Source organism: Condylura cristata, unplaced genomic scaffold (genome assembly GCF_000260355.1).
Source record: "Condylura cristata isolate star-nosed mole 26May11 unplaced genomic scaffold, ConCri1.0 scaffold00009, whole genome shotgun sequence".
In the NCBI taxonomy this organism is placed as follows: domain Eukaryota; kingdom Metazoa; phylum Chordata; class Mammalia; order Eulipotyphla; family Talpidae; genus Condylura; species Condylura cristata.
In genome coordinates, this window is record NW_004567110.1 from 47,430,737 (window position 1) to 47,444,487 (window position 13,751).

The 13,751-nt window shown below is 34.4% G+C and overlaps 1 protein-coding gene across 1 annotated transcript in view; it reads right to left on the reverse strand.

The window, feature by feature from the left end:
* The window catches only part of PREX2 (phosphatidylinositol-3,4,5-trisphosphate-dependent Rac exchange factor 2), a 238,851-nt gene that overhangs the window by 34,060 nt on the left and 191,040 nt on the right, over positions 1 to 13,751 (reverse strand). The window contains exons 36-37 of the mRNA XM_004679816.2: positions 6,218 to 6,284; positions 5,785 to 5,975 (exon numbers count right to left, since the gene is read on the reverse strand). Coding sequence (XP_004679873.1) covers positions 5,785 to 5,975; positions 6,218 to 6,284 — 258 coding nt within the window. The remainder of the gene's footprint in view (positions 1 to 5,784; positions 5,976 to 6,217; positions 6,285 to 13,751) is intronic.

Here is a 13,751-nt window from a genome sequence, read left to right on the forward strand (position 1 = left end):
CTTAATAAGGGCCTATTTGTCAATTTGTCCTTTGATGTCACAGTAAGGACAGAATAAAATATTGCCAAGAAAGAGTTCTTTACATTGTAAACACAAGTGATTTTTAAGAAATACTAGTTAATAGTTTTCTCAAAAATAACTTTTGAATGGCTTCCATAAATTGCAAGTCATTTAGACTGTTAATTTGAAATATACACTGTTCCATTAGCTAAACTGGCAACACACATAACTCTCTAGTTGTTTGAATACTGTAATTCCTGGATTTCATTTTTCTGTAATCATATTCTGTTCACATGATGGGTTGTATAAGCATCTGCTGGTGAGGGAATGGTCTCAGAAGAATGACTGAGAATTCAACCACTTTTTGTAATACTGATCTATGTGAAAATATGTCTCACTTTCAAAGTAACCATTAATAAATGCATTTTGGAAATGGACCCCTTTTAATTTAACAATGGCACAACCTATTAGTTCCCTAGACTGTGCATATGTCAAAGTAAAGCTCTACCATATAGTAAAGAAAGAGCAGACTAACACTGGATACACAGACAGTAGTTAGCTTGACAATGAGAACAGGCTGGCCTTGCACACACTGTATCACTGTATCCTTAACATACCTACCTAGGTTCTACAGAAGAAAGTAATATTGAAGACTAGGGCTAAGCCTGGAGAATCCCTGATGTAATGCCTCCTACTGCTGCTGTCGATAACCTTCCCTAGAATCTGAACAGGAGGTTAAAATTTAGGATTTTGTTTTCTAGGAGACTCATCCTCAGAACAAAGTCAGAAGATATCAGGCAATATATGTATACAGATCTCCAAGTTTGGGTTCAAGGGCATCACAAGTAAGAACCATAAGTCCTTCACCTGTACTCAGACCACCCACCTTCCTCCAGGATCAGAATCAGGCTGCTACCACTGAGTACTCACTACTACTAAAAAGAGAGATGGAGTATGTGATTAGAAACTCCAGAACGAGAGGGGGCGAATGTGATTCGAGATTACTTGTTCTTACTAGAAACTTCTTTGATGCAGTTTTTCAGGTAGTCTCTGGAAATTTCCACTCACTTGTTCCACTGGTAAGGAAGCAGAAATTAATGTAGTGGGAGGAAAGAGGATCTTTGTTTTTTGGACACAATAAAACTCACTGCTTCAGGTTTTATAACATTTGCAATATACTGATTTATATTGGCTCAAGAAAAACAGTAAGCTCTTAAGCAGGGGAATAAAAAACCAAAACAAAATAAAATACCTCATTGAGTAGTAGGATACTGCAGTAAGAAACAAAAGGGAAATTTAGAAATATGTATAGCAAGTTTTTAGATTGCCTGCAACAAATACTGGCATGAGTACAAAAGACATTTTAAAAGTCACAGTGCTGATTCAATTCTTTAAAATGTTCAATTTGGCAAAGAGTAATTTTGCCTATAAGTGGCTATGTGGACAACATATAGCACAAAATTTTGTAGGGAAGGAATTTCAAAAGATATTCGAATGTTAGTCAAAGAAGTATAAAGTATATTGATGTATCATTGTACATCAAGGAAAGAAATACGATTGGTAAATGGATTTTAATGTTCTCAGCAGATACAGCAAAAATAAAAATGTAACACAACTAATCTTTTGGTTATGCTATTAATGTACATGATCTCTTTGGGAAGTTAACCAAAATATACTAATAAAATAAAAAAGGTACAATCTTTTACATAATTCTATCTGGAGGATTTATTTTAGCTTAATACAAAATAAAATTTTAACAGCTGTATAAATATAAGTGCCTCTCTCTGGAGGCATTACATGCTATGGAGAAAGAAAGCCAAAAGCTAGGATCTTAGTAAACTGTGGTGTACCAAACTGTTGGAATATTATGTGGCAAATAAAAGTAAAAACATACATGTACACTTTAAAGATACAATAATGTTGCATAATCATAAAGGAGATTATTAAACTACATATACTAATGAAAATGTTCAAATGTACATCATTAGAAGTTACAAGAAATGATGCAAAATGACAATGAAGGAATAGGATTTCAGGATAGGATATTCTGGAAATTTTCCACTTTTACTAAACTGCCTCTTGATGTTTTCAGGGTCTACATGGCAAAAACCAGGACTTAAAAAGAGGTAGTCCTATTCTTCCACTATTTAGTAATAATGGAGATATTTAAGGTAAGTGAACAGCGGAAGAGAGTGCAGAGAAGTTCATCAGGATTATGATATACACAAACGATTACCAAGAAAAATGAATTTAATAAAAACAAATTCAGACTCCATGCTATGAAGAAACTGTCATTACTCATTCTGAGTTCTATACCTAGTAGTCTCACATTTACTATTGTACACAGCTCTGGCATCTAATTTAAGTTGGCATTAAAATAACTAGATATTAATGCTAATTAAACCTGCCTTTTATTCTGAAAAAAAATAGCATTCTTCTTAATATGATACAGATGCAGCATAACTCACTATTTAAAAAATATTTTAGATTACCTTATTTTTGCAAGTAATTGGAAAAAGAAAAACTAATGTTGGTCTCATATTGTAGACCATTTAAAATCTTGATTTCAAAAGTAACAAACATAGTTTTTGCAATATTTATTCTGATTTATTTGGTGAAATCCTCTCTTGTTGGAATGTAAAGGTGAATTTCCACGTTTAATGTTTAGTGCAGGTGTAGATCACTATAGTTCTTCTCTGTCTAAATTATACTACTGATGAATTATTTTAGAAAGTCTTACATGGAGCTTGTGATTCTAATATTAATTAGCACAAATTTAATCATGAAAAATCTAAGCATTGTCTGCACTGAAAAATTAAATATAATCTTAAACTCCTATGATAATATGATTTCTAAAAAAGATTTATTTATTTATATATACAGAATTGGGGTACAGGTCAGAGGTGCAGAGGTGGTGAGAGGATTCACCAGAGACAGTGGGGAGCAGAACAAGCAGATCAACGAAATATACAGCTAAGGGGAGCAGTGGATGGACAGGTCTGCTGGAGAGGTCTGCTGTGCCATGTGGGTCACCTCTGGGAATCAAACTTGCTCTGAAGTGGCTGCAACCAGCTTGCAGTGCTGCACTTTAACCCACTGCACTACAGGGAGGGCTGATAATATGATTTTTATGAAATACTTATATTGTGTGTATATATGTGTGTGTGTGTATGTATACATATCTATATTAGGTCATTCAGATGGCTAAATCTATTTTTCATATATATTTATTTGATTTATCCAAAGTTCTTGGCTCATAGCTCCTAAATTCCTTAGAATTTTGTGTGTGAATGATAAAAGTATCTGTTGCCATATTAATAGAGGTAGCCTTTGGAAAACCACCGAGGATGGATGTTGGCTGCCTGGGAAATAGAGGGGGACAGGAATAGAGGGTGGAACTTCCAGCCCCACTCTCAGACCTCCAGAGTGGAGAGAGTGATTCTTGGTTGAATCAGTGCCTGAATTAATCACGGCTATGTAACAAAGTCTCCATAAAAACTCAAAAGGAGGAGCTTCAGAGAACTTGTTGGTCGGTAAGCAAAATGGAGATCTGGGGAAACAGTGTCCCCAGAGAGAGGGAGAGCACTCCAAGCCTTTCCCCCATAATTTGTCCTATGCATCTCTTCCACCTGGCTGTTTCTTAGTTATTATTTGGTAATAAGTCAATGATCTAGTGAGTAACTAAGTTTGTGAGTTCTGTGAGTCATTCCAGAAATTGTTTGACCCCAAGAACGGGATTGTTTGACACTCATATCTGTGGCTAGTTGGTGGGAAATACAGATCAGTGCATATTCCATGGAGCTAGAGCCTTAAGTGGAGATCAGTCTTAAGAAACCAAACATTGAACCTGTGAAATCTGATGCCAGCTTCCAGCAGAGTGGAATTCAGTTAAATTCTTTCACACTGTGGGTGACCAAGAAACTCATATTGGCTAAACTAAATTTATTATGAATCATAGAAAGAAATTCAAACTACCTTGAAATTTCAAAGTTACTTGTGATTTTAATCAACCCATGAATACAGCAACTGTAAAATAGTTGTGGGACATCAATCTTCCCTACAACACACCTAGCAAATTCTAAAATTGCTCATGGATCATCCCAGAATACTTTGGACAGCTTGGTCATGGTTCTAGGATTAAATGGCAGATGAAACTGCATTAACTTCCAGTAAATTAATGTGGAAGTAAAAGCATGCTTATAGTTTCCAAGTTTGAAGTCTTTTTGACTGTCACAGTGTATCTGACCATTAGATGATTATAATTTTACACCAGAATAAAATAAGCAAACAAATAATCAAGGTAATGAATGGCACTTTGCTGAAGCTACAATGGCCCCTATGCTGGTCCCTGGATACATCATGCATATTAAGTGGGAGCTTAATCCTACGTAAGCTACCACACCTGTATTGCTTGCTGCTGTTTCAAAATCCTCTGTTGGAAGGTGCTCCTATCCCTCTTCCTATCCTGTCACCTCCTTGACCCTCTGACCTCTGTTTTGTTTTTATTCTACTGACCACATTACCTATATATTTGTTTACGTTATAAATCCTTCCCACTCTAAGCAATGCACATTATATAAGAATATGGGCTTCTAGTATCCCAATGATGTATCCCTGGCAACTGAACAGTGTTTGCACCTAACTGGTGTTCAATGCATACTTAATGAATGAATAGAAAAAAATTAATAAAAATGAGTATCAGAAAAAAACCATTTCTCTGCTTATAAAAACATTATAAAATAATTATTCAGTTGCAGATGCTATTTCTCAGCTATAACTTTCTTAGGTCTCTTACATTTTCTGACAGTCTAGGCTTGTTACTTTTTATAATGCTTCAGTTATTTTACTGTTTTTCTTCTTATCGTTTTGCTGTTATATGCTCATGCTTTAAATCTAACATGAGGATCATGACTTTAAGAGACTACAGAGTCCACAGCACCAGCTGCAGTATTTTGTAGAATTAAATGATAGGCAATATTTTGTAGAATTAAATGATAGGTAAATCTGAATGAACGATAAACCATCATCTTTAAAATCTTACCAGCCTAGTACTTAGAAGAGACTATGATGAATGACAGAAGACTTGCTGACAACTCGAATTACATGAAGCACTAATAGTGTCTTATTACTTCCTCCTACATAGTTTCACTTCCCTGTGAAAATGGAGAGGTAAGAGAAGAGGAGCTAGTGATTATGAAGGAGTTGACTTGTCATTTCAAGTCTGACGTGCTCTATCAATAATTCATTTAGCTCCCTTCACTGCTTTCCCCACAAACCACCAGTGCCTAAGACAAACCACCTGAATAGAACAAATCAAAGAGACCCCTTTAAATTTTCAAGAACATACTATATGAGCTCCTGAGCCATAATTTTGTCAGGAGTAGAAGATAGTAGTAACCCAAAGGCAGCCCTGAACCCACAACTGGGTAACTGGGTAATGTGAAGTAGAATATCCATTAAGTGCAGTGATTACAGAGTTTAACTGGCTGTGTCAGCTCCATACTGAAAAAAAAAAAAAAAGATGCACAATTTATACCTGAAGTATAATTCTGTTAATAGAAATACAAGAGAAGAAAGATTCTGCATCATCTTGTTTGAAATGTGGAATGGCATCAACTTTTGTGATGTCACTGAAAATGTAAGAACTAAAATGAGAAAGCATTGAGCGAGGATTATCTCATTTCCAAAATCTTATACCAAATATATCTGAGTCTTTGAAGGGCTCTGTTATAAGTTCGTGGAGCCAAGATGTGAACAAGAACCTCCACATGTAAATTCACATACCGATGCACACCACTGTTACACATGATGATGTGGCAGGCACCCAGCCTGTTGCACAGCTCCGAGGAAACTGACAGCAGCCCAACTCCAGAGGCGCTGCAAGCCGTGTTTGCACACACAGCTGTGCGCTTGGACTTGACAAATGCGGTTACCAGTCGATAAAGCTCATCCAAGGCATTGAGAGGCCTCATGAGCTGCAGAAAAAAAGAGATGAACAAAAAGTTCAACATGTTTAGCAGAAAGAAATCCTTTTGGATGGGACACAATTCACAGTTGTTACAGTTTTTAATGAGTAACCTAAAATATTTTATTATGGAAATATCAGAACCGGAGGCCACAAAGGTCTCTAATTAAACATTGCTCAATAACAACTGCAGAAAAATTAAGTAGGCAGGTAGATAAATAGTGGTCAAAATATGCAAACATCTGTTTTTACCTTATCTACATAGGCAGCTTTGGATGTGGAGTTTGGTGGTGAGTTTGACTTGTCTAAGTAGAATGCCCTGCAAGAATCCAAAGAACAATGGTGACCACACTTACTACTGTAGTATTTATTCTATACTTCAAAGTTGGTTAAAGGAGTAGATTTTAAACATTCTCATCACAAGAAAAACAATTTGTAATTAAGTTCAACAGCTTTTACTCTCAGTGTAACTTCCAAAATGAAAATTAAGCTTATTGTTAATGAGACTAGTGTATGCAGCTCTTAAATACAAAGGAAAACATTTTCAGATGGCACAGCAACCAAAATTGGTGATTGTAATTAATTCTGATTCCCTAGGACATTTCCATGCATGATCTGACACCCAGTCTGATCCCAGAAGTACCTATGGCTCCTGAGCGGAAAAGGTGAAGTAAGGAGTGGGGGGCGTTAACTTGTAGATTATTTATATTTGTATTTTTATTAAGATATAATAGAACTTTTTATTTTTTGGTAGACAACAGAGACTTGACATTTGTATAAACTGCAAACTGAAGTGAAGATTCATTACTGCTGTGCATAAAATTTCACACTTTCCTAAAAGTTCCCAGTATTTCAATTATACAAGTACACATTTAGAATAACAGTATGAAAACCCATGTATGCACCATTATGTTTCAAGAAATCTTTACATTCTTCACTTTTAATTCACCATTAAAAAAAACAAAACAGTGCATGGGTGAAGTGGTGGTGGGAAGCCCAAGGGGGGTTACAACTGAGATGAAAAAATGTACAAAATAAAGAATGATGTAAAATGTATACACACACACATACACACACACACATATATATATAGACAGTGTAGATATAGGTACTTACCTGTATCCCTTGCTCAACCTTCTCAACTGCCATTGTTTATCAATTCTCCCTCCCCAATATAAATATTTCCCCAGAGCTGGATTTTTAATCTTTCCTGCTTTACCAGATCACCAGTACTACTGGCCTAAGTGGAGGTGATCCTTCTTTTCTATTCTTGAATAAATGTGATCCTTCTTTTCTATTCTTGTTAACACTGATGTTATCAGAATATCAACCTTTCATGTTTTATTTTCATTTTGCACACATTAGTTGGCTATCTGTATTTTCTCTTCTATTAGCCTGTTTGTACTTCTTGCTTTTATATAGTTTCATTTTCTTTTATATACAAATTAGGTACTTTTAATAGTAAGGATTAAATGTGATGTTTTCCTTCTACTTTATTATTTTTATTATATATAATAGTTTATTTTTACATCATTTTGTGCATTTTTTTCATCTCATTTGCAATCCCCTTGGGCTTTCCATCACCAAATTATTCATGTGCCATCCACTTTATTTTTTTAATCTATATTTTCATTCTAGGTATACTTCCTCAAGAGTATTCAGCTCTTAATGAAGATTATTCAATTAATAATTTGAATCAGTATCACTGGTATACTCTGGCATGAAATTCTAGAATCTAGATTGACAGCACATTCTTTTCTCAATACAGTTATTGGAGTCTAATTAATATCTAGTTGTTTTTGTTTTGGGGTTAGTCTACATTTTTTCTCTTACAGTTTAAGATTTTCTGTTTATACTTAATATTCTGAAGTATTATCACAAAGTACATAGAAGACTCAATGAAACTGACAATTGAAAAGATTAAAACAGCCTGACAAATGCAATGTTTGAAATATAAACAAAGGAATGTCATCTATAAAAAAAAGGTAGGGAGATTTTTCAAGGGTTTTGGATAATCTTCCTTTGTTTTTATTTCAAGCATATAAAATATATACTTCCCAAGCTGTTTCAATATTTCAATTTCTTCTGGGTCAAATTTATTTTTCAATTGCCAATTTCAGTCACTCTTGCATTAAGTTAGCCTTCATCATGTGTTTTGGGATTCCCTTTTACAAGTTCAAAGTGAGATGATTTTTTAAATTTATTTTTTATTGATTTAATTTTTGATGCATCTCCATCCTCTTATCATCCTTCTTCTACAAATGATTTCTGTTCATTTTGTACCCAGGTCCAGTTATCTGTAAACAGTTTTATACCACTGATTCAAATATAACATCTGGATTATTACTAGCATGCAATTTGGTTCAGTTCTTATTTAAGGCTGCTTGTCTTCATCCTGCTAGCTTTAGTTCACAAACTATAGTCTCAAGCAGTAGTAGATTTTTCACTCCCTCCAGAAGGGGAAGAGGCCTCTAACCTTAGTTTCAAACAGTGGGCTGTTCCTGGTATCAGTGTAAAATGACTGATTTTTCATTGCTCTGGAGAAATTGTAACTCCCCCTCTTCCCATCCCATTCCTCCAGATTCGACCAGGCCACAAGCAGCACAGCCCGCAACTAATCACTAGGATTTTTCTTTTGACTTAGACCACTGAGAGCAATTGTAAGCTCCACTATAGCCTTTACATTTTCTGCCTTCATATTTTATTAAACATTGCTATGTGTTATATAGTGACTTAAATTGGCAGAAATTAAAAAATATATATTAGGGCAAAATATTTATAGAAAAAAAACTTAAAGGAAGCCAGTAGAAAAAAACTTCATAATTTTCAGATATATAAGCATCCACATCAAGTGGAATCTCACTGAGAAACATTTTTATCTTCTCTAAACTGTCATAGAGAAGAATTGAGTAGTAAATCAAAATAGCAAAAATATCTATACCATAACTGAACCATTCAAAATATTCTTAGATGATAGTGGGCTACTATAAATGCAAGTTAAATATATTTGCTGATCCCTACTTGTATTAATAGTTAATCCATGATTACAGAAGGTAGCAAAATATTATAAAACAATATTAATAAAATAGTATTTTAAAATATTTCTATGCACTGATGAAGTCTAGAACAAATAGCAATAAAATACAGCCACCTTGTTATTCTTCTGAAATTCACTATACACACAAAATATTTTAACTCAATTTGTTACTTGTTGAGATAAAAATTTGGACTTGAGACTGCAAGTGATTTTAGATACTTCCCATCACAGTACATGTTGTACAGTAAGATATTTTGCCATCCTGCAGGGTTATGGATATTCATAGAACTTCTGTATTTTTCAGAATATGACAAACTGTAGACAGGAAATAAATTTCTGATGCACTTCCCTTAATTACAGAAGTCTTGCAATGTTCCTTAATCAAAAATTATGAGAATGTTAATGGTAAAATTGGATTAATGCCCAAAATGACTGTGGTTTATTATGCTTTTGAGGTTAGTAAGAATGAAGTCATGGTCCTTTGTCTTAATATAGTAAATCTTATTAAAACTGTTTGAAAGCACCGCTGCTATTTCATATGGGCAGAACTGTGAGTTTCCTTTCATGCCGATATCCATGAGGTTTTGTTGTCACAACTTTGTAAATGAACTCTGTCGTGTAAGATGGTTATGTTATGATAGTATTTTCATTTAGAAAAAGTAGAATAAAATACCAATGAAAGAGGTGATAATGTCATGTTACAAGAAGTAATATGGATGATATATGGTATATGGAAGATATATGTGTGTGCGTATGTATAATTATAATTACACTAATCTTGGACATTTACCTCATATCATCTAGTAGCAAAGACTGATAGACAGGTGTCAGTAATGCCAGGCAGAAAGCGATGGTAAGCTAAGAGGTATAAAAAATTACTGAACTAAATAAAGGAAAAATACTGGATGGTTTCACTCATAGCAGGTGTATAACAGACCAGGCGAGAAAATAATAATAATAATAATAATAATGAACAGCTATATACCAGCACATTTTATGGGGGTGGAGTGGGGGATGGGATCAAAAACATTGGGGGAGGGAAATGCACTGGACTATGGTGATGGCACATGGGTGATATTGTCATGGGAAGTCCATGGGGATTACAACTGAGATAGAAAATGGCACAAAAGGATGTAAAAATAAACTATTATATTATTAAAAAAAAAGAATATAGCATAAGAGTTGACTTTGATGATGGGGAGGAGGCGCTTGCCCAGTCAAATGGGTAAAAGGCATTTCAAATAGAGGCACTGCCATGAACAACATAGCAGATATAAAAAGGGAGGGAACCAATTTGGCTGAGAAGTACATTCATGTAAGGTAGCAAAAGAATGTTAGACAAGTAAGCTATAGCCATACTGTGAGGAAATAAAATATCAAACAAAGATTTGTAAATAATGTGTTAAGCAGTGAAGAAGCACAAAGTAGTTAATAGTTGTCATTACAAAAGTAAAAATAAATGCATGACACACGAGATATGAAAATTTAGAGGATTCAGAGCTGCAAAATCTCAAGAAATGAGAAAGAAATCATCCAATATTCATAACAAGACCATGGTAATGAAATAGGGAATTGATGTTTACCATGAGAGAAAGAAAATGAGATTGGAAAACACTGAGATTAGTTTATGTTGGTATGCAATTTAATTTACTAATTTATGAAACAGGAAAATGTTTTCTCAAATGTGTAAGAAATGAGGATAAGAGTGCTTTAAGATCACATAGTGTTTAGGGATGGCCAGATTTTCATACAAGAAGAGACAGTGCAACAGCCTTTAGCAAGATATTTAAAACTATTGATTTTGTCATGGGAGAGTCACAGAAGTTAATTCAATGATAAAAGTTGACATTCTTTTTACTTGGCATGATTCTCCCCTTTTCTGAGCATGTTGGATGATATCCAATTTCCAAGAGCGATAAGTAAGATATGAATCATTGGTGTGTTATAAGTAAGTACAACAGTGAATTATTCTGTCCAGATTTTTGCTACATTCTTGATTCTTTCAGATCATTACATAGGAAATCACCTCTAAATTTATTCAAATTTAGAGAAATTTCTCACTTGGACAGACTCATATATACTCAAGTAATATAATGTCTTATCTCAAAATATTTTAAACTGTATCAGGTAGTTTTTTTTTAAAGATTTATTTATTTATTCATATGAAAACTGGGGTACAGGCCATAAGTGTGGTGAGTGAGAGGATTCACCAGAGACAGAATGGGGAGCATAACAGATAGGTTGGCTGAAATACACCATTGTAGGGAGCAGGGGGAAGACAGTACAGGTTTGTCACCTCCCTGGCTGGGGTTCAAACTCTCCTGCTACAGGGGCTGCAGACAGCTTCATAGTGCTGAGCCGTAACCCCTGGTGCCACCAGGGAGGCCACCTAGCTGATAGTTTTTTAATTTTTGCAAATATTCTGCATTTCAAAAGGGAATGGTAACATTACTTGGTCATTTATGGATATTGGCTATAGTATAATGAAGAGATGTCACCAATAAAAATATAGTCAGGACATAGAAATGTCATTATAGCAATGGTTTAGCAGTTGATTGCAGGTGTGAACATCTCATGAGCAAGAATGTTAAAATGTATCCGTCTATTAAAATACTTTTAACCAGAAAAGAAATTCAGGGAAATTTTCATCAAAGCACATTGATCTCCTATATAAATGAAAATCACCAGACAGGTTCAACCTGTGCCCACATGTGGATAAGAATACGTGATGAGCAAGTAGGTGGGGAATGTTAATTTGCACCTTCATTCCACCCACATTCCATCTTCACTAAGTATTAGCTTGACTTTTCTGCGGTTTTACTTAAAATTATATGAAGAAAATCTTGAATAAGGAGATTTGCATGAATGGATCTGCCTTTTAGATGATCAAAAATGGAGTACCTATAATGTTATAGTCATGATAGAATGCCCTATTATCAACTAACAGCTCCATTTCTACTTGAATGCTGACAGAAAAAAGAAAGAAAAACTCCTGGAAAATTACTAAGAAAATATATGTGATACCCAAAGACACACCCACATCAGAAAAAAATAAATATATTTCTGTTACTTTTCCTATAGCCTGAAAATTACAGAGTCAGAGGTAGTAGACATACCCCACTATTCTTTGTTACTAGCATAACCTTATTTCAGTCTTCCTCTTTTGACACCCCTCATTCAGTAACTTGACTGAATAATTAGCTAGTGTCTGATTTCCAAGCACTTTTATACTTCATTTTGGTTTCTGTCCCTCTTTTCATGAACCTGGTAGGGTGATAATTCCTTCTCTGCATGTATATATCATGATAAACAACAGGTACTGTAAAAATACTGCATATCCACATATTTTCCAATTGGAAACACCATACCCTACTATTACAAAATGCAATTTTGTGGCAGTGGGTAGAAAAAAAAACATATCCTTAAAATTAAGAACGCTTTTCCAAAAACAAACCATATCAAATACAAACCATCTTATATCCAGAAAAATTATTAAAGTGAAGTAATACTTCTATTTTAAACTAATACTTAATTTGAGTTATATCTCAGAAAGTTGGCACTTCCATATTAAAGTTAAAAAAAAATTAGACTTAAAACTACCAAAGTTTTATGTCTTTATTGTTTCAGTCTTTTTAAACTGTTTAATTATATATATATATATATATATACTTACATCAACTTTCATTTTAAAACAACAATTACCTGCCCCTGCCACCATAGCCCCCGCATGTGTAGGCCCCACAGAATTTCCTCCCCCAATTTGTCTGTGTATCATCACAGTTCCCTGTGCTCCTTCCTATTTCATTCTGATCCCTCCTACTCCCCGCTATGATGCCTCTTAATTGATAGTAAGTTGATAGGTCAGCTTCTATTCACTGTTTTCCTTATTTGATTTCAATCAGCCTTCAAATTTACCTTCATAAAGTACAGAAATGTTCACTTCATTATCTTGAAACTCATCCAAATTTCTCCAGCACTGAAAGTCTATAATCTGGATATTCAAAGTCTTTCCTAACCATCTAATAGTTTTCCTCTTCCATCTATCAACTCTTCTGGTGGCCATTTTCATGCTACATTCTTCCAACACACCAGCAATATGAAAACCTCCCTAACTTCTCATATTATACTCTCTACTTGGAATTCTTTCTCAGCTCTTTCTACGGGGCACTAGTGCTTCAAGAACCCTTCTCAAATCTCAAGTAGTTCCCAAATAAAACAAATGTGCCTCCCTTTGTTATAACAAGTTGAACATAAATCTGTCTTTGATAAATTGCATGCCCTCAGTGATCCATTTATTAACACCTGTAATCCAGTAACCAAAGACTGCCTGACACATAGCAGGTAACTAGCACCTGAACTGTATTAAATTTTATTTCAAAAGACTGATAAAAGAGGAATGTTGTCATTATTACCTAGATTACTAGTTAAGAAGAAATAGCTCATTTCTCACTTTAAGAACTTAAGTACTGTATGCACAGTCATTGTTCAAAATATGCACAAAGGTATTAAATATGGAAGAACCATTATTGCACTCATATCCTCTATTTTTCATTAAAAAATAACAAAATGACAATTTTCAGTTTCATTTATGGCAACCAGTAATTGCCTGAAGAGTCTTGTAGCATTCAAGGTGTAGTAGAGCAAGTTGAAGTTGATACTTTGCATTTAGCTTTTAATTACACATTATATAATGTGTTCTAACACTTTCACTGGAGGTACTTGAATACTTTCTGCAGTCACATTCATTGC